We start from the raw sequence: 21,700 nt of genomic DNA on the forward strand, positions 1-21,700 counted from the left end.
TAAAGCTCATTTAAATTGCAATTTATAGACAAATTGCAGCAAGATTGTTGCTATCGTAAACCCCGTTTATTGACGAACTTCAGAGAGACAGCGTTTGATATTTTTGTAATTACTAAAATAGTTACATTACTTATTTTCCCCAATTACTGTAGCAGGCTTTTGGCTTGAGAGTCTGGGTTGTTTCCCAGTGTCTCTCTCTCTCTCTCATACACACACACACACACACACACACACACACACACACACACACACACACACACACACTCTTTTATTTTGAAGTCTACACCCCCACCCCCTTTCCCTCCCCTCACTATTTTCAGCAAAATGGCACCCACTGTCTCAAGGGTATGTATTTTATGAAAGAACCTCAAACTGACCTGTGGAAAACATTACTAACCCTGTCATCATGATGCATTAGAATAATAAAAAAAAATGAAGCTGGTTCTTAAATTAGAGAAATCACAAGTTTATTGTTTTAATATTGTTCCACTTATTAGAAAATACAATAAAGAATAAGTACTTCATACAACAACATGTGAGTGAAAATAAAGTAATTCATTGGAAAAACAAATTTTAAATGGTCTAAGCCCCCTGACTATTGCAATGATGGCAACAGATTGCTTTTAATTATGACTTCTTCTTATAAGAGATTGGTACATATAACCTATCAGGTCTATTTTTCATGTTTTTTTTTTTATTTCTTTTTTTTTGGTTTACTCCTGAGCAGAAATGTCTGTCTCCAGCATTTGTGCTCAGCCAGTGTCCCGTTGATCAGTCTCAATAGGGAAGATGTGATTAAAAGTGTGGATGCTGCAATCTCAAGAGTTCCATCTGGCACTCCTATGCAACCTCTCAACATAGTCTTCCCCATTGTTCATCTTTCTCTACATAATTTGCTTAGGGATTAATACAGTATTCTGATTCTTACTTTGTGGTGAGCTATAATTGTCCTACATCCAACAATGGAACCCTTTTTAAATCACAATGATCTTTCAGATTGGTCAGAGACTCTTACTCACATTGTCTAATCAGTCATTAAATTTTTTTTTAAGACTCTGGTTTGATTTGGTGAGTCTTGCTAAGGACTTCACTGTGGTCCTAGACTTTGTGCAGGGGTGCAGTGTTTGGCTGGAGGGTGAGGACGGCATTGCTAAGCAGAATGGGTGGTCCTAGAGTAAAGACAGTGGAGTTTAGCTGCAAGGCCAGAAGGATATTGCTGCAAGGATGGGTAGTCCTGCAGTAAAGGCAGTGATACCGCACCTGGGTGCCGTGCTGAGCTAGGGAGCAAAGTGTTTATTGTTGGGGAGGGTGTGTGGTCGTAAAGTAGAGCCAGTGGCGCACAGTTGGAGAGCGAGGATGATCGTGCTGGTGAGGACAGATGGTCCTGAAGCAACAGCAGTGGTGTAACACGGGAAGGCAAGGATGATTTTGCTGAGCAAGGTGGGTTGTTCTGGAATAAGGGCTGTAGCGCATAGATGGAGGGCGAGGATGATTTTGCAGAGGAGGACAGGTGGTCCTAGAGTGAGAATGGTGCCTCACTTGGATGCTGTGCTCAGCTCGAGGGCAAGGTTGATTTTGCTGGGTAGCATGGCTGGTCCTGGAGGATGGTTGCTGCAGAGACCTGCACACAGGTACCACCAGTCGTTACTGACAGATGCTCATCTTCTGAAAGCAAGAGTTAACACTGCAAAACAATCAAGCCATGTACCAAATTATTGACTCACTCATCTGAATACAACATTTTCCACATAAAGCGAGATACAGAACATATGCTCACAGTGGAAATGTGTTGTATGTGGAGAACCAGTGTTTCAAAAGAGAAGTAATATCTTACTCGAAGCTGTAGGGGTACAGCGCGATATGTGGCGCAGTGTTGTGAAGTCGTGCTGCAGCACCTGACTGGGCGTCATCCGTCTTTCAGGATCAAGCTGAAGCATTCCTTTAAGCAGCTCGATAAACACCAGCAGATCACAGATTTCTGCGGATTTACTGGTATAATTTTGATGACGTGTGAACCAGAGCTGAAACATCAAAGAAAGAAAAGGCCCCTAAAAACTCTGAATTTTAAGTTGTTTCTTTTTGGGAGTTTTGTTTAAATATTTATTCTATAAATAAAATCTATATTTAGTTTTAAACATACAAAATAGAACAGTCAAGAAGTACACCTACATTTTTAAGGTCATCAAGAGAGGTCAACTTCATCATCCTTTTCTCAGTGAACTTAATCCCTGTCTCACTGACAAACTGCTCAGGTGTCTGAAAAGACAGGAAACTCATCAACACTGATAAATTGTAAATTTGTAAAGTAAAAAATTGTAAAGTACTAAGAACCTTGAGTTTCCACGTGCTGGTGGTGAAATACAACTGCGTGTTGAAATAAAAGGCAGTCTTGAGCCCACTGTCGAGGATCTTGCCTGGAGGCTGGCCCTGAGTCTCCACTATGTACCTCATCTGGAAATACAGACCAATTGGTCAAATTCAGAGTCCAACAACTTTAACATAATGTGTTGTAATCCTTTAAATAAAGCTTTAAGTTCTTCAAAGGAGAAGCGCTAGTTATACTTACCACCTCATATTCATTCTCACCAGGGTAGAGCATGGAGCCAAGGTACAGATTAGCAGCAATGCAGCCCAGAGACCATACATCTATGGCCTCTGTAAATGGAGCCCCGAGAATAATCTCTGGGGACCTGATTTAGGACAAACAGGAAAAACAGCAACTGTCAATTATTAACAACAAAAGTGACAACTGGATTAGTTATACAGCCAAGAAGCCCATCACAGAAACAGCAGGGGAGTATCCAGTATTGACCTTTAAGAGAAAAAGCCACTTTGGTTACAGCTACTAACCGGTATGAACGGGACTGAATGCAAGAGCCCATCAAGGCAGCGGAGGTTTCACATGCCAAGCTAAAGTCAATCACTTTGACCCTATAAGGTTGTTTCTGATGGTTGACAAGCATCACATTTTCCAGCTTGAGGTCTGCATGTATCAAACGTACAGACTTCAAATGATCCAGTGCTTTCGCAATCTAAAAAAAACCCCCAAAAAAAACAAAAAACCACACACCTTTGTATTAATGTAATCAGCATCCATCTGAAAAACTTTATTTATGTAGAGAATACAGTTAAACACACCTGCTGGGTGATGGCTCTAACTGAGTTTAGAGCGAGTGGTCGGAATTGTCTTTCCTTCATGAATTCATAAAGGTTCTTGTCCAAAAGCTCGAATTCGAGACATAATTTTTGCCCATCGGTAAGAACGTTGTAAAACTGAACCAAGTTATACCTTTCAGATTTGTACAACTTTAACTTCAGCAGGGCAGCCACCTGGCAACATATGAGTTTTAGCTTCAAGTAAATATTTTAGAGGAATTTCTTCAAATACAATTGTTGGATTAACTGCATCAAGCCAAGTCTTTCCTACCTCCAAGTTTGCCAGTCCATTTCTGAAGCAATCAGTCTTAACTATTTTGATGGCTACGCTCTTCATGTCATTGAGCCTAATGAATTTTCCAACCGTGCCATAGACTCCTTCTCCCAGGGTAGTTATCATCTGGTACCGTGAAGCTCCAGTTAAGTGCCAGCCTATGGGAAGTAATCGGTTGATCTGGGCAATTTTATGGGCATCTCTGGCATCATAACACCTAAAAAGAAAAAAACGTTATAAAGGAAAAAAAATCCTAAAAAACGAACAAACAAAAATTTAAAAAGTAATTTAAAACTTCATTTCTTACAATGTAGACAAATTTTCATAATAACAGCAGGTGATATTAGAGGAAAAAGTGAAACAAAGCATTGTGATTGTAAACCGATCATCTGCTGTCATGAGCTAGTTAACCAGAAAGCAAACTAAATACTTGGCAAGTTAATGTCCTTGATTTATCTCAGTAGTTTCACCTTAAAAATTACTTTGATGAATATCGAGTGAACAAGTTCTGCATACTACAGTGCTTGGAGTTTTTTAGTACTGAAATGGAAAGGTTTGGTGAAGCTGTTTTTTTAGGTCACAAGTCAGGGGTCTGACTGGACTTCAATAAATAAGTCTTACAGTTAACGTTATTTTGACCTGTCACAAATATTGATTTGGTGATGTCTAAAGGTTCATTCTTGGAGAGTACAAAACTTCAAACATTAGCCATTTCAAATGAGAGAAGACAGTTTTTACCTATAAAACAAATTAGAGCCACAGAGCCGAGCTCATTTGGCCCAGGTGAAACTCATGCACCTAATTACCCTCCAGTTATCTCCTGCAGAATAAAGCATGGCACAAAATCCAAAAGATAGAGATCTAGTATCCATGCAACATCACAAACCACACCTTCAAAGTGTAGGGGCTCTGGAAGCGAGTCTCATACGAGATACATTTCAATCCAGCATTATGTTTCATTTTATGTTCTTATTAAAAACCTTATTAATATTATAACAGGTGCATTAAGTACTGACAGCCAAATAATTTTAAGAGCTGATTTGCACATGTAAAGTTACATTAAGGGTTGCCTTACATTAAGGGTGCAGACGCATTATAAGCCTGCATGTGGCCTGCATGCACTAGGTCAGGGGTGTCGAACTGCAGTCCTCAAGTCATTCTTTGTTGACAATAAACTTATTTGAATATTTATTAGGACTGCCACTAATGATTATTTTTATTATAGATTAATCCACTTATTTTTTTTCCATTGATTGAATGTTTTGCACAAGCCATAATCCAAAGTTGTAAAGGCCTTAGCAACTTTAGCTGACCAACATTTCCTTGATTGCCCTATTAGATTTATTACCTTATTAGATTCACAAGAACAACCAAGAAACTTGCTAACACTTAAAACACAAGCCCATAGGAGCAGTAGACAATGCATCTTTTGGAGAAATTGCAATGGGATGTTGCTACTTCCAGAGTTGGTCTGTGGCTTAGTGCTAAGAAGCCAGACAGAAAATGGGAGGGAGAGAAGTTTGTTCTTATATCATAAAATGTTAAAAACAATTAAATTTTGTTTTTAAAATCTGGAACATTCAAGTATGCTAAAGTGTACTTAGTATATCATTTAGGCAGACTTTAAGATTAAAGCCTACTGGTTACACTGTAACTAACACTATGATATTTTAAATGGAGGTTTGTTAAAGTTGCTGCTTGTGTGATTATAGATGCAGTGAGAGTCATGTTTCCCTTGCCGCCATATGTCATGACATCTTAAAACCTTCAACCTGAAAGTAGACAGAGGACGTTCAAGAAGGTGAGCTGCTGTTCTTGTTGTTATTCTACTGCTGCTTCACATAAAGAAAATACATTTTATTAGTGGACTCAATGATACTTTATGGTCAGACCTTGTCTTTGTTAGACACGGGAAGCCAAACTAGATTAATCAATAAAGTACATCTAGCAACAGTCCAAAACGGTGGCGTTAGACGCTGCTCAACTGCAGGATGAGATCCTCTCTTTTTTCAGTGACCAAGCTAGCAAACCAACTTGTAAGTCAAACATTAGCTGGGAGGGCCTGAAGTAGCTGGGGAACAGTGACCACACTGAACCTAGGTATTTAATGAATGCAAAGTTTCATCAGTAAAAGCAAACATGCTATAAGGAATATCTAACTTTTATTGGGGTGGCTGCCGCTCAGGAGAAGCAGTTCATCCTCTAATGGGAATATTGGTGGTCCGATTCTTGGCTGCTCCAGTCTGCACGCCAAAGCGTTTTAGGTAGAACGCAGTTAAGCTTATATAAGAAACAGTCCATTTACCATTTATAGAGCTATCTACACTTTGGTCAGATACATTTTTAGAAATTTCTGTTTAATTCTGGAAGGATGACAGATTTTAATATTGATAAGATGAGTCACTACTAACGAATCCAAAATAGATCCGGTCCAGATGGGGCTGATTATTTGATCCTTATCTGTTCTGCGTCCATCCTGATGTGCAGGTGGACTGTGATCTGGACCTGGTTTGCAGATCCACTACAGAGCCTATGATATCTCTAGGTTGGATCTGAGCCAGGGTCATTTTGCTATTTAAAAGTAGCCTAAACCCAGGATTGAGAAGGTCTTGAACCCGAATGTGTCGTGTGGCCTTGGTGGAGTTTCGGCAATCTAAATTAGAGTGAAAGCAGAAAGTGGCCACTAACATCTGACTGCAAACCATAAGTAGGAGTAAAGTAAAGGTGTTGTGCAGTAAGTACCGTAATGGAAAACATAACACATCTTCAAACTGATTCAGATCCTGCTTTGGTTAGTATGAAGGTGTTAAGAGTTAAATACTTGTCTCCTAATTGGATACTGACTTGTCAAGTCGACATTTTATTCTATTTTCTGCAAAAAACAAAACAAAACTCAAATAAAGTGGAATATCTATTGTTTTGCTATTACCACAATGAGTTTTTTGTATTTATGCTTATATTCTTGAGAAAAATAGAGAGGCTCATTATACAGTAACATATAATCGACAAGAGTTCATGTTATAAAGGCATTTAAAGAAAGAGTAATCTGACCTTTCAGATCTAGACCATTGCAGCTCAGACCAGCTCGAGTCAGTCTAACTTTAGCACCCCTGAATGTGGGTCACTAGTGGTGAAGTTGCTGACTGTGTTAGTCTATCTGCAACCCCTACACACTTAAATAAGTGTGTGTGTCTGTGTGTTTGTTTGTATGTGTGTGTGTGTGTGTGTGTGTGTGTAAGCTTTCCAGGATCACTGAGATTATGGAGGCTTCCGCACCATGAAGGGCTTATTCATATTTCCTCATTACTGTGTCTCTACCTGATTTGTGGCTTCTATTTATACCCATCACAGTTATGAGTAACACACTCAGACATTGTGTGTTCCTGCTTTTGGAATTGATTTGTTGCTGAAATAGGAATGCTAAGAATAAGATTCCAGGTAGAAGGTTTGTATTGAGTGGGTAGGGATTTATGAAACCTGTAACTTTTCGTTCTTCGTAATAACCAGAATACTTTTTATGCTTTAACTCTGAATATTTTAGAGTTCCACTTTTTCCTGGAGTAATCTACAGAGTAATAATCTGCTATGAGTGGAATTAAGTTCATTGTAAAATGTTGATGAAAGAGATCTTTTGGTCAATGTAACATAACCTAACAGTTAAACATATGCTCTTGAAGTTCTCGACGATATGTTACTGCATATGATCTTGGTGGTGAGTTCACTCACTTTACATTGTGTCAAGTGTATTTCTTTCTTGGCATATATTTATATTTGTCACAGTCTCTGCTGCGCTCTTGGCCAGGTTTATATATAAAAATCAATATATATCACAAGTATACACAAATATAGTACTTTGAAATATAAAGTTACATTTTTGCTTATTAGGTCAAAAGTGCAGTCGTGCTTTTCTGGGTTTTTTTTTCATCTTTGGCAACAAAAACTCTGCAACTATAAGTTGACTAGCCAATCACAATGAAATAAGTCACGCTTTACACTGAAACAGTATCACTTTCAGAGTTCTGTAGCTTTTTATTGACCACCACCAGTCATAAAAGTGATTCCAGAGATGTCAATAAATACAGCCTTCTTTTTATTTCCTTTTAATTTTGTGCAAAAACAGCATGAACTATTCCTGACCTGACCTAAAAAACATTAGTATTTTTTACCTGCGTCAGGAAAGAGGAGAAAGAGTAGAAGTATTATTAGTTATTACCAGCCAGCCTGGCATGTTGCCAGCCTCTTTTTTTCTTTCTCGCAAGTATAGTTTCACTTTAGTTTGACTTTAAAACAATATGTCCACCAAAACAACCTGTTTAAGGAGTTACTACCTGATGCCCAGGTGCTGCCCATTTCCTTCTTTTACTTATTAACAGTTGACTTGCTTCTGATATTTTTCCAACTTGTTTGAACATAAAATCATTCAGCTGCTACTGAAAAACCACAATTCCCACACCCTAATTTTCCAGGAGTAAGTCATTTCAATTCACTTAATATCTCTGATGTTGCTTTGTCAATTTCTATTACTTATAATAGCAATAACATTCTGAATTTTTAATGCAGGATAAGAACTTTAGAGTTTATCATAATGCAGAGACCTACTCGTCTCTGCATTATGAGTACTTACTTTGATATTGTATGTGCCCTCTGTTAGGAAAGTATGGGGAGTAGGACTGTTAAGAAAATGGGGGAACTGTCATGATCCCTGCATTTTGGACCCCACGTTTGACATTGTGAGGTAATGTTTCCTTTGTATTTTTAAAAGGACAAAATATTTCAAAAGAAAAGTTTTGTTTCTTTTGTAATATTGCTTCCCTTGTGGCCTTAGATATATTTAGTTCATCATTTTCAACTAAGTATTGGTCCCTTTATAGTTAATATATAGTGTACTATTTGTTGAATGGCTGCTTTCATTTAATTCCCTGTGTTTACAAGTTTAAAAGCTTTGTCTATTTTCTGTGGCTCTTTTCGATTATCTTCTTAAGACTTATTGTATTCCTCTGAGTCTTTGGTTCGTCTTAGTTGTAGTTACTGTTTACACTGGGTTAGTACCCTGTTGTGTTCCTTGGTGTACTGATCTGCATTGCCCTGCATCTTTATGCGTTCCTCTGTCTTGTCTTTCTCTCCACCCTTATGCCAAGTTAACCTTTGCTTCCATTCAGTTGTGTCTTTCTGTTTTATTTTCTGTTGTTCTCTGTGTCTTCTGTTTTGTTTACTTCACCAGCCTGATAATGTCTATAGTAACAACATTTTTATACCTTTTACTTTTTACATTAAAGCAGATTTTTTTGTTTGAGTCATTCCTGTTTCCTGAGTCCTGCATTTGGGTCCGCCCTCTCACATGGTAAAATCCATGCTGGCTATTTTTCATCTTCTTTTCTTTTTCTTTCTTTTTTTTTTACAAGTGTTTAGATTAACTTCAAGTTTGACTTACTTACATAACATTCTGTTGCTTTTGGCTTAAATTGATCTGAAAAACTAATATACTAGAAATTTGATTTGACTCAAATAAGAGGCCTAGATTTTTGGTAATGCTGACAAGTGTTGTGGAAACATTTTATGTCTTTATGAAACATTTGGATCTGACACAGTGGCTAACTGTTACTGATACTGTATTACTCATCTTGTTCTTTGTTTGTCCATAGAGGTGGTGCCACCTATCAATACACATTGTTCAGTTACAACTGACAAGGTTTACGGGTTCAAGGTGACCCTGTGGGGCATACCACCTCTATCTTGGTTAGCCAATAAGAAACACAACATGTTACCGTGTGGAACTGAAGATGATACCAAGATATTGCTGCAAATATAAGTAATCAGATAACACAGGTAAAATAAAATCAACACATAATTTTCAGAACTTCTCTGAGTTGCTTTGTCACAGTGTGGCCGGGTACTTATTCTAGCTCTTAAAACATTCATGTGTGATGTATGCATAACTACAACTTGAATCACAACTATAGTCTGTTGTAGTACCTGCTCATCCCTAAGGTTACATTCTTGCCCTCATCTCAGCCCAGAGGCCCTAGATGTAGAGGACAAATTTATATCAAACCACAAGCTCGATGTTTTTAATGGATCTCTTTTGTTCACACTTTTAAAATTTCACCCTCACCTTTTAACCTCCCTCAGTAATCATTGTGTGTCGCTAAACTGAAATGGAGAAAGCATAACACCAACTCCTGCTAATTAGTTCATTTAGTTCAGGAATGGAGAAAGTTGAAAGGCAAATGAACACTAATTAAAAATGAGACAGCCTTCTCTACTTTATATGAATTTATAAAATAAACTACCAAAAAGCAGTTAAAGCTGCAAGATAAATAAGTATAATTCTTTTATATCATGTCATTTGTTCTCCAAGGAAGAAGTTTAAACCAGAAAATGACTGGTGCAGGGACTTGCACCGATATATTTCTACTTTAAGGAAATATAACACTGGGTACAAAACGTTAATCATTATCCTGCGGTCAGAATAGTTTCTCAGCTTAAGTTTTGCTTGTGCTATAGATATGTCAACCCAGTTTTTAAAGAGATACTATCTGCTGTTGCTCATTTATTTCTTTTACTTATTAACAGTTGGTTTGCTACTTGGTATTTTTTGCAGCTGGTAGTAAACTGAAAAATCATTCAGTTGTTACTGAGAACGCTTTTTGTGCGCTTTTAAAGCATTAGATTTAAAGTTAAAATAATATTGTTGTAAATCCATCCATACTGACATGAGGTTTTGTGTTTTTACTTTGCTGTTCATTCACCTCAAAACGACGCCTCTGTTATACCACATGCTGACAATATTTCAAATGCACAGCCTAATAATGCATAGACATTCATGTTTGTGTTATTGACACAAACATGAATGATCAGCATCGTTTATTGACCTGACTAACCTTTTTCATGTTTGTTTCATTTCATTTCCACTTTATTTGTCAGGGGCCATGTACAAACAAAAGAAAAACTTTAATCTCCTAAGAGAAAAGGTTGTACCAGATTTAGCTACTAGCTTTACTATCTGCAGCCTGTGGGCAGCACAAATAGAAGAACTTTGAATAATATCTTTGGCTTAATAAACCAAGTCTCTTGGTTTTTTTTAGCAGGATGCTTCAGCCCTGTGCACATCACAATTCATCCTGCTGCTTCTATTGGCAGTCACATCATTAATACACACTCGCAGCTGGCAGCCGTAAATGCACATGCCATAGCATTGCTTCCATAATAAGCAGACAACCAGAAGAGGATGGATGAAGGAGATGGATAGATGAATGTGTGGCCTCTTTTACATGTTTTCTAGCAAAGTCTAACTTGCCTATCTTTAGGCTAATGTCTAATTATGACCTTCTCCCTTGCCCACACAGGTCTTTCAACTTTTAGCATATCAGAAATTCCAGTGAACAGCTGCCAAATACAAGTCCAACTATTTCCTTATTATTGCAATGAAATATCGAGAGAATAAGCCTCACACAGCCAACCACTAATCAGTCAATTACCTTTGATCCTCTGGAAACAGCAAATCATCCATAAAATGGCTATAATTTACTCGTTATATGTTTTTTTAAAATGTATGTTTCTTATCTTTTTGACTTGGAAGTTAACTGGAGCAGTTGTGCCCTCCAAAATTGCAGACTACCAATTTCCAGACACGTGAATTTCTGGTTATTGATTTCAACAGTTCTCAGGTGTGTGACTTAATCATCTAGTGTAGTTTAAGCCAGAAGGTTATAGCATCATAGTAATGGCTGATAGTAATGAGCAGGCGGGGCTGCGTGTTTGCACCTCTATCTCCTCCTCCATCTCCATGCGTTAAATAGAGTAACCCCGAAACTCCTCACTGCATCCAAAGATCAAACTTTCACCATTGTGGGAGACTGTGTTGTGGGGTTCTACAGCTTCATCTTATTAGGCTTTGCAGGGAAGCATCCAATACCTTAGATACATTTTGCCCAGCTGCTGCATTAAGGTAAAATACTACTGTTGTAATGTTATCATTTCTGTGTCACAAATGCAGGAAAGTGATCAAGTACTACCGAACTGATAACTTAGTAGTACTGTACCCCAGCTTGGAATGATTTTCTGGGGGAGAAATGTGTTTTCCTACATAAAATTAGGAGCACCCAGTGGTCTCTCTACAACCATTTAGAATTTCCTTTTTCCTGCACTTGTATCCTACTGAAAGAAGTTTGTTTTAATGCAACACTACAATAATGAGCTACTTAAAGCACATGGTCAGTAGCCAAAACTATTAAAAATGAATAATAAATCCTGGAAACTGCTAGATCTGAATCTATCGGAGCTGCAATTGAACTTATCCAACAATGGCCTGTAATGTATGTAGGGAAAAGGGTGGCTGTAAGACTTGAAGTACTGTTTTGTACTGTAAAACCACAGGTGGTGGTGAAAGCAAAGGCACTGCAATGAGAATGAGAAAGATACCTCATCCTAAGGTGTTAAATCCCATCCCATTTAAGTCAATATGAAAACTTTCTGAAACTTTAAGGCTGTCATGTCAACAAGGAAATCCAATCTCTCACATGCACAGTACTGTTTGCTATTACTGCAGTGAGTTCGTTTTATATTTACACTTGTTTCCTCTAGAAAAGGGCATATGTTCATTATCTAGATAGCTTCAGCTCAGACCAGCATGAGCTCACATTTTCCCTAAACAATGTGTAGCTTCTGTTTATACCATCACAGTTAAGATGAAGCAAGTTGCAACTGGATTTTGACTTTGACTTATCAAAGCAGTGTGAAAAATATAAGCAAGTCCAGCTTTAGTAAATATGTGTATAAATGGTTATTAAGATATCGAGTACCACCAGAGGCGGGCGATGGTGATACCGATAATGACGTATCACAATAATGGAAAAACAGAACACACACACACATATATAAATAAATAAATACATACATTTATTATATGCCTGTGTGCGCATGTGCATGTTTGAGTTTGTGTGTCTGTGTGGTTGTGTAGGTCATTCACTGTCCCTTAGGTGGTGGCATGTTGACATATATCAGGCAGCCAGTCATGCCCTGTGTCCTTCTCCTGGGAATATACTTTTATTTTGAAATGTTGCTTAGCTCGTGGAAATTTGGAATTACAGAAGTGAAGTGGTTTAAGTAAGTGTTCCTTACTTCATTGAATGACTTCCAATCTAGGAGGAAATGTGTCTTTGTTTCAAACTGACCAGTCAAACACTGATCGCATGTTCTGTGTCCTTGCGTTAAGAGCTGTCTCTACTTTCTATCTCTGACTGTTTTTCTTACATACATTTATTTGCATTTTGTTATAATTAGCTGGCTGGTGTTTGGAAAGCAGTGTTTTTGTGAGATCAGTCAGGCTCATTCTTTGGGTTTAGAGGGCTTTAGAATGAAGTGTGTCTTAGGAGCTGGACTTATGGTGATCAAAAATGTTTTACTTTATTTAATTCAGTCTAATTATCAGTGGGTGTCTTCCTAATTCTGCTGGACAGGCATCACTTAGTGCTTTTCTGTGTATGCATAAAATGTATCTGTAGAATTCTGCATTTAGTGATTATGTTGGGTGTTTATTTGAACAGATTATAGCTCTGATGGCTGAGTGAACCCTGTACTTCAAACGGTACAGTGCACACCATAACATTATCAAATGTTTCAAGGCAGATTTTCATTGGAATTTGCTCTAATTTAAATGAGAGCTTTCTCTTTTTGCTTTATTCCCTCTCTCACACACACACACAGCTAACCAAGTCTTCACTCTAAAGTTTCTTGTGCTATCTAGAGAGACTATAAAAACAAAAACTATATTGTTTTTAATAAAATTAGATGTGGAAAAGATGACTTTAACTTTAACTTTTCTACTTTGACTCTATTTTTAAACTGAGGTTCTTATGTTGTTGTAGCCAGCTGTGAGGTCCGTTTTAAAATGCGGACAGTGACCAGTTCAATCGTTCACAGTTAGCCGTCTGTTTTTTTATATTGTCTTTATTTTAGTATAACTAGTTTAGCTTAGTATACAGATACAGCCACTCAATATTGCTGCTTTCAGTCCGATGATTTTCTCAGTATTATTTTTATAAAGGTCTTTGCCTTATAATTGTTTTGTACCTTAGGGTGGAATGTTTCTTCAAGTTCTGTTTTAACCTTGCAACCATCCAAATCCAAGTGTATTCCACCTGTGTTAACTTGATAGGTGTGTGTAGGTGTGTAACTCTTATCAGCTGTTTAGGCTGTTTATGAGGGCTGGGTCTTTGAAAATGTGAGCAAACAAACAAAGCAACCTCATGGTGCCTTCCTGAAAGCGGGGCATTAGAAGACTGGCAAAAAATGGAGTCTATACTACTATGTGAATTCCATATATTTAAGATTTTCCCACTTGATAGTGAGCTTTTGTTCTTTCTGTTGAAACCTTCAATTTGTTTCAAGGAGAGCAGCACATGCTCTCACAGTTACCACAAGAGTAAAAAAAACCTGACTTTCTGATGTCGGGGGTTTCATGAACGCTGCGCTGAAAACTGTTTCTGTGACTGACCTTCTCTGACCTTAATACACTAAACAGGCATGTTCTGGTTTGTCAGATCATTGCAAGTTGAAATGACTTCTGCATCGTTTTGGGTTACACTCTGGTATAAATCTACCATGATGTTACAAAGTTTGCAAATGTATTAACAACAGTAACGAACTCTGGACTGCATACTTTTAAAACGGGATTTTTACAGTAATGTAAGTAATCTAAAAATCGTTTTTGATTAATTTTATTGAAGGACAAAACACATAATTGGCATTGAATAAGAAGGCTTATCAGGATTTATCAGAAATGTGCAGAGTGTGGAAGGAGAATTAAAAGAAAAACAGGTGGTTAACAGCGAGCAATTTACTGCATTTAAAAATGATGCAATGGCCTGCATTTGTATAGCACTTTTCTAGTCCATAGGACCCCAAAGCGCTTTACACTACATTCAGTCATTCACCCATTCACACACTGGCAATGGCAAGCTACATTGTAGCCACAGCTGCCCTGGGGCGCACTGACAGAGGCGAGGCTGCCGGACACAGGCGCCACCAGGCCCTCTGACCACCACCAGTAGGCAAACATGGGGTTAGTATCTTGCCCAAGGATATTTGACATGCAGCCAGGATGCAGCCTGGGATCGAACCACCGACCTTCTGATTAGTGGCTGACCTGCTCTGCCACCTGAGCTACAGCAATCCATATATTATAAGACTACATAACTAGCTAATATATGTAATTATTATTGTACCACATCTAAAATACGCTCTTCTCTGACAGGACCAACCAGTAATCAGTTTGCATTTATATTTTGCATTGATACATGTGTAGAAAGCTGGAAGTGAATCAACTTCCATTAGTGCCCCCTGGTGGATGTACAAGACATTACCACTGGTTTTCATAAATGCTGCTTGGGACAGGTCATGGTCCTGTCAGGAATGAGGAGGGCATTTGAAGTGGCTGTATCTGTTACTAATACCACATCCAACTTTCATTTGTAGCTTTTATCTTAATTTCTTCTCCTACAATAATTTAATTATTTCCATGTGTTAGGTATTGTGTTGTTTGTTGTACCCTCTGTTTGTTAGGAGGTTCTCAAATATATTTTACCTTCACGATCTGTACCGAAATAACTTGTAAAATGAATAAAACCTCTTAAATTAACTCAATCTTAAATAGGTACTTATTTTGTTAAATCTAACTGAAAGTTAACAGGTTACATTTTTTCAAGAAAGGATTTCTTTGACATTACTTCTGTTGTTGCAGGACAGGTTAAATATTTTCCCTGTGGGATACTGGTAAAACAGTACTGAGTATTTTCCTGGGTATCCGAGATATGCATCAACAAGTTCACTTCTGAATGATTAAAAAAAAACACACACACACACTCATAAACAAAAGGAAGGTTTTGGAGTGGTCTAGTCAAATTCTTACATCACAATGAGATGCTATGGTGAGACCTTAAACAGGCTGTTTATACAGGAAAAGCCTCCATCATAGCTAACTCAAAATCAATTCTGCAAAGACGAGTGGCCGAAATTCCTCGACAGTGAAGTTATTATTATTTCACGTTAGAGCAGTTGATAGTTGATTGCAATTCCTGTTGCCAAGTGTGGAGCAACCAGTTAGTTTTTTACAATTACTGTTTTACAGGAAGCAAATTCTGGATATTTTTGGCTCTTAATAAATTAAATAATCTTTTAAAAACTGCAATTTGCATTTATTTTGGGGGTTTTTTTTGTCATATAATAATAAAATTTGTTTGATGGTCTGAGAAATCAGAAAAGGGCCAATACTTTGTCATAGCACTGTCCATGTGTACACACATACAAAGGTACCCTGTACTTGTACAAAGTGATCTCAAACCTTTCTTTTTTGCATTGAATCATCAAAAAAGGATTAAAAAAAAAAAAAACCTTCACCACCTTGCACTACATTTAACAAACTTAAACATTAAAAAAAAATATTTAAAAAACCTGTCTTTTTTGTACCTGATGTGCTTGTGACAAAAAAGCGCATCAGGTACCACTAAGAATGTTCATTTATTCACCATTATTGTTTAAGGGAGCCACATATTTCTATTCTTTAGTAATACTAGGATTTTGATGATGGAGCCGAACTTAAAATCTGGAGCTTCAGCAGGAGGGAGAGACAACCCCGATCGTGGTTCTTCACGCAGCCTGTTTTACATGCAGCCAAATCCACTTGTTCAGCGAGCTGATTGGTTATCAGACTTTTAGACAGAATAGACAGAATGTCTACAGAAATTTTGACACCTGGAAAAGCTATATTTTCCCCGCTGTGCGCGCACACAGAGACATTTTCAAGTTACTTCCCTCGATCAGCCCTATTATATATAATTATCGAAATGTTTGTCTAAAATGCACTCGTTAATGTTACTTTGTAATGGTGCTAGATTAATGTCCGAATATAACATCCAAAAACCTGACGTTAATACTGCCCACAGCCTCACACAGCCTGGTGCGCATTTACGCACATGGCCTAAAACCCCTGTCTTAATTGAACTGCGGATAACTCGAGATGTGACGTTAAATAATTTTTTCTGTCTTTCCACACATACAGGCCAGCTGGTAGACACTGACTTCAGGTTTAAATAGTGAAATAGTATTTTTTTTAAACAAACTTTTCCTCCTCCTTGTATATAAATGATTCTATTAACAGCTATCACGAAAAACTTCCTCCAGCCATGTGCGCATTTTTGCGATTGCAGCAAACGGAATGCCGATGCGGCAACATACCGGGTCAGACATCGTGTTAACAATGAACTATTAAAATGTCAATAGAGAAGAGAGGCGAGCATCAGGGAAGCTGAAGGAACTGCCCGTGAGATGCTTTTTTAAGGAGACAAACAGAGGAGGGAGGGAGAGAGATGGCACGCTTACCTTCTTGAAGAAGGTTGTTGCCCGTTGTTGGCAGGTGGTGGTCCAGGGAAACCCCGCTCAGTTGGCAGCTCAGCCATTGCCTTTACTGTAGAGTAAATTTAGAGTAAATTATTTGATCCTCTTCAGTACACTGAAACATACACACTTGTCATGGAGTTTGCAACAGCTAGTTGATAACTCCAGTGGTATGGAAAAAAGTAGGTTCTTAAATTTGCTCTCAAAAACTTACTGAAGCTACAGATGTCAGTTTAGAAAATTTACCTTGTTTGTCTCCAGTCCTCCCAAACACTTCTTCCAGAGCTGCCTTTCTAGTTCTAATCAAACCTGCCGCTTTAGCAGATTCAGCTGATGGAGAAAGGCGTGCCGAGATTTCAGAAGAGGGACCCTGTCTTTTACGCAGCTCCATGCGCCGCCCCTGTCTACGTTTGTGCGAAATAAAGCTTCTTCATTGGCGCAACTGTGCACAATTAGCATACATGTCAATAAATGAAGGCTGATATTGTTTCATGCAAACATTTGCATGGTTAAAATACAGTCAAACAACTAGTTGTAGCTAGTTTTATACATGTAGTTAGCAGCCTGTGCGCTTAAGATGTTATCGCTAACGGCTATGGAAAACAACAGCAGACCTGCTGCAGTCTAACCTTTGCAAAGCTAATGCTACTAAATTTAATACCAACACAGTCCCATAGTTAATGCTACGCTTTTTTTCCTCTACCACCTCTGTGTTAGCCCTCATCAAGCTGACAGCATTAACTTTATCCAGCATTGCTAGCGTTAGCTATTTCCACAGTGACATGCTACGTTCAGACAGAAATGTCTTTATTTTATCAGATAAAAGTTTCAAATTCATTAACAGAAGCCAGCACAGGAAACATTAGGCCTGTTGTTAATTCTTACCCACACTTATAGTTAGCTAGTAGTTTTAAAACAGAATAGCACAAAGTGTCCAATTTCGACCTTTGTAATATTTAAATCTAGTCTGGAATGTCTGGTCCCATATCTACACTTACATTTCTTCCTCCAATGAAATGAAGAAAACAGGAAAACAGATGACTAAATCAATAATCCATCCTCTTCCATGCTAATGCCCTTCACACTGGACTGAATGGATTCAGCACCTGTGCTCAGCCATTCACTGTACTGTACAGATGAGTAGAAGCTGTCATTGTCAAAAATAAACCTATTTAGTTAAATCCTGTATTATTATTATTATCATCATCATCATCATCATCATCATCATTATTATTATTATTATTATTATTATTATTATTATTGACCTGACAAAGTGTGTCACTGATACAGTTTTTTTCTGTCTGTTTTTGTTACTTTGTTTAAAGGTGACTTGTGATTTAATTATCTCAGTTTACTTGGACTTCTTTATGGTAAAGCCAGTATGACTAAATTCAGCCACCAGTCTTCCTCAAAGATGTGAGAGAGGTGTTGATTTTTATAAAAAGTGTGTTAAGTGTCCTTTGTTTCTCTTGGCAGTTTCTCTGCTTTTGGACTCTTTAGCTTGTCGTGCTTTTTAATATATCGATTTGCCGAAACAAAACCAAAAAACACAGCACATCATTTTCTGCACTTTTCTCTGTTACTCTGTCAATGGGTGTCAGGGTACTCATTCTAGCTGTTTAAACATTCACACGTGTTGTCCGTGTTGTCCTGACCTGATCAAAGTCTAGAGAACTTAGATGTAGAGGGTAAATTTCCATCAGACCACAAAGCTTTTTATTAAACTTCAGCCCATCTTTGTCTCTACCACTGACTTTACTGCAAATAAATTCAGTGATGCTCTTGTCAGTAAGTCTTTTCCTCTTACAACAGCCCTGCCGAATCCCAGTGAACTCCCAACCTCTTTCAATAATCATTGTCATGTAGCTGAACTGAAATGCAATGTTAAAACTCACTCTCTTCCCTGCACGACTAATTATCTAGATTACTTAACCCTTTATTGGGCAATTTTCAGCCTAAAAACGCTATCCCTCTTATCTTGATCACTTAATGTTTTTGGAATTGAATTGTAATCAGAGGTTATCTGAAAACATAGTAATCCTCACTCACTACCAACTAAAAACACTGCCAGTTTCAAACCATTAATCATTCATAGACATCATGTCAGCAAGGTTGTTTTTTTTTTGGGGGGGGGGGGGGCGGGGGCGGGTTAGACAGATACCAGTTGACTCTTTTACTTATAAACAGTTCTTCGCTTCTGGTATTCTTCCAGCTGTTTTTGGACATAGAATCATTCATCTGCTACTGAGAAAGCTCAATTAGCATTCCCAGGGGCCGTTTTGATTGTTTTCAATGATCGACAGAGGTGTCTGCTCAGTGTTTGTGCTTTTATATTTGATTACTGCCTTGGATACTTTTGCTCACTGTTTTCTCATGCTCTGTCTATTAAGGTTAACGCACCCCACTTGCCCATTTTGTTTGTGGTGTTCCTGAATACTTTATTTTTTATGTATTCATTTATGTATTATTTCATTAAAGGCAATTTTCAGGCCTACCAATCACATTAAGCTCTTTTAAAGCTTCAGTTAAGTAATTTTAACCCCACACCCGAGATATCAAATTTGACAGATTTTTAAGTGTCCAGGACCCTCTTAGGGACACTCCCAATAGGGGCTAAAAATCTGGGACTCTCCACCAATTGCTCTTAGAGCTGAAAAAGCTCCTCGGATGAGAAGTGAAACAGCTTCAAAAAACGTAAAGAAGTCCAGACGCGTTTCTTTCCAAACTCAGTCACCTCAAGGAACTTTATATTGTAAGGTAAAGACTCTACAATAACAACTAAGGCTATTTATGGAATGACTATTAAGTCTTCTTTAAGCCAGCCATTTTCCAAATGTCCAGAAGTGTCATATTTATGGTCTAACTTCATTGGTTGAAAGGGCTTACACCCCTTTTCTGTTCAGTTCCTCCCTTCCACTTCTTTAACATATTATCCAAAGTACCCTGCCAAATACTTTTTAATGTGTCTTACAAGGGACCATGCTTTATATTGCATACTGTTGTAAATGTAATATGCAAGTACAATGCTGCTGTTATATTAGTCTATGTACAAGAGTTCTTCTGGTAGAAATGCATTTATTAAGTCATCCGAAGTCTGCAGGAATTAAGTCTGCACATGTGTGCATGTGTGCCCACTGCTTGGAATAGCCAAGCCATGTGATTCTTCTAGATTCTATTTCAGATCGCCTACTGTCCAAAGCCCCACAGTCTTCACAGCAGCTTAAAGAAAAGTTAACAAATGCACAGTTTAATCCTTCTGTCGTCGCTTATCATTTCATCAGGAGTTGTTAGGTCGAGCGCTGAAGTGTACCTGTAGGTGTGTTTGAGTAAGTACTCTGTTCTGTCTTTTTCTGCCTTCACAACGAACAGGTTACTTTGACATAAGGTTCAGAAGGCGTATTTTAGTTTGTTTTGAATGATCAGATTTCATTCAATTTGAACAAAATCTGACAAAATGTAGATTTTTCGACAGAAAGTTGTGACCCCAGACTGACCCGTATACTCAAGTCAGTCAGGGGTTGTGTGATATATATAGGTCACTTTCATTGGTTTGTTTTTTGTTTTTTTCTGCAAGGATTTTATGACTGCACCAGAACATTTTTTAAAATCTTTACACTAAATTGGATTTTTATTACAAATTTGTATTTATGAGCTTCTGAGATCATAGACAGATGCAGCATGTGTAATGCTGTGATAATCAAAGCAGTATGCAGTATTAGTGCTTCTGGTTTAGTCCAGATTTAATAGATTATTTGTACAATGGTTGTTCTTAAGATGAATAAAGCATATCATTTCTCAACTTTTACTTGCGCATTGTTACTTTTCTGCATGTCTATACACATTAACCATTCACTTTCATTTGCTGAATGAGTGAAATAATATAGGGTTAATACATGGCATGCATTAAGGAGAAATGGCAACCTGAAGTCACATTTTACTTTGAAAAAATGCTAGTTTTTTATGTCATGCAGTATATGAATCAGATATATCAATTCTGTAATTGAAGGCTGGAACTAACACTTATCTTCGCTTTTGATTATATTCTCTATCAACTGTTTGGTCTGTAAATGTCAGAATCTACCAGGAAAATATTAACATTTGATTTTCTCATTTAACTAATAAAGGACCAATTGGTGTGCATCTAATCAAAAGGCATATGTTCATTATCTAGGCCCTTAATAGTGGAAAATAGAAGAGGCAGTCACCTGTGAAAATCTAATGAATGGCCATCGAGCTTACCGTTGAACGTGTATCATCATTTAGAATCACTGACAACATGCAAACTATAGTGACCTCTACACTGCTGCAGGTGTGACTTCTGTAGCAGTTTCAGTTTGATAATGGTGGACAGCTTGATGCAACAAGGAATAGAATCATTTCATTGTGCCAGCACATTACTAAAATTTCCCCATTTGTTTAATGTAAATATGAGTTATTGTATTTTCTTGCCTTTTTTCAAAGATTCTATGTTTGTTTGTTTTTTCTTTGTTTTGTTTTTTAGTTCAGTGACATGAAAATATCTGTACAGTGTTTTTTGTCCTGAGCAGTTATTTTCATTTATTCCCTAAAATGTGGCTGGTTGCATGTGATATTATATTTGTATTTACATATGCTATATTTTACAGCGTCGTCTAAGTCGGCTTTAGATATATGTGTGTAATTTTGCTTGGTTTGGATACAAGCTCATTTATTAGACATCTTTATACAGTGTAATTCATAATTAACGTGTGATGTGCTAGGCTGGAAAATTGAATGTGAGCCTGATTATTCTCAGAGGTAAGTGCGACGACAGTGTTCTCACATCAGCTTGTCCTTGGGTGGAAGTTTCCGTGAGCTGCGGAAAAACTGTTGCACTGTCCACATGACCTCTCGTGTTCA

General features: G+C 37.7%; 2 protein-coding genes across 7 annotated transcripts in view; one reads left to right on the top strand and one right to left on the bottom strand.

Annotated features, from left to right (window-relative positions):
* The window catches only part of slc7a1a (solute carrier family 7 member 1a), a 31,425-nt gene that overhangs the window by 876 nt on the left and 8,849 nt on the right, over positions 1-21,700 (top strand). For 2 of the 5 annotated variants that reach the window (XM_076889185.1, XM_004550026.5), the window contains exon 2: positions 5,143-5,231. The exons of 1 other annotated variant lie outside the window; for it this stretch is intronic. The gene's annotated coding sequence lies outside the window, so the exon portion shown is untranslated. Of the gene's footprint in view, positions 1-5,142; positions 5,232-12,476; positions 12,536-19,976; positions 20,149-21,700 lie in introns of those variants that run through there. 2 more of the 5 variants (XM_076889187.1, XM_004550025.5) reach the window with 2 other exon arrangements.
* LOC101474289 (homeodomain-interacting protein kinase 1) lies at positions 461-17,879 on the bottom strand. 2 transcript variants are annotated; one of them, XM_004550027.4, is made up of 11 exons: positions 17,821-17,876; positions 17,069-17,264; positions 16,808-16,892; positions 3,428-3,647; positions 3,139-3,330; positions 2,851-3,032; positions 2,567-2,690; positions 2,332-2,451; positions 2,170-2,256; positions 1,835-2,021; positions 461-1,621 (listed from the first exon to the last, which is right to left on the bottom strand). In XM_004550027.4, exons 2-11 carry the CDS (start codon positions 17,211-17,213, stop codon positions 1,536-1,538), a joined length of 1,428 nt encoding a protein of 475 aa, XP_004550084.3. In that variant the 5' UTR covers positions 17,214-17,264; positions 17,821-17,876; the 3' UTR covers positions 461-1,535. The 2 variants fall into 2 exon arrangements, with proteins under 2 accessions (XP_004550084.3, XP_024659694.2); XM_024803926.2 differs by having other exon boundaries at positions 1,558-1,684; positions 17,821-17,879.

This window comes from Maylandia zebra, linkage group LG10 (genome assembly GCF_041146795.1).
Source record: "Maylandia zebra isolate NMK-2024a linkage group LG10, Mzebra_GT3a, whole genome shotgun sequence".
Classification (NCBI taxonomy): domain Eukaryota; kingdom Metazoa; phylum Chordata; class Actinopteri; order Cichliformes; family Cichlidae; genus Maylandia; species Maylandia zebra.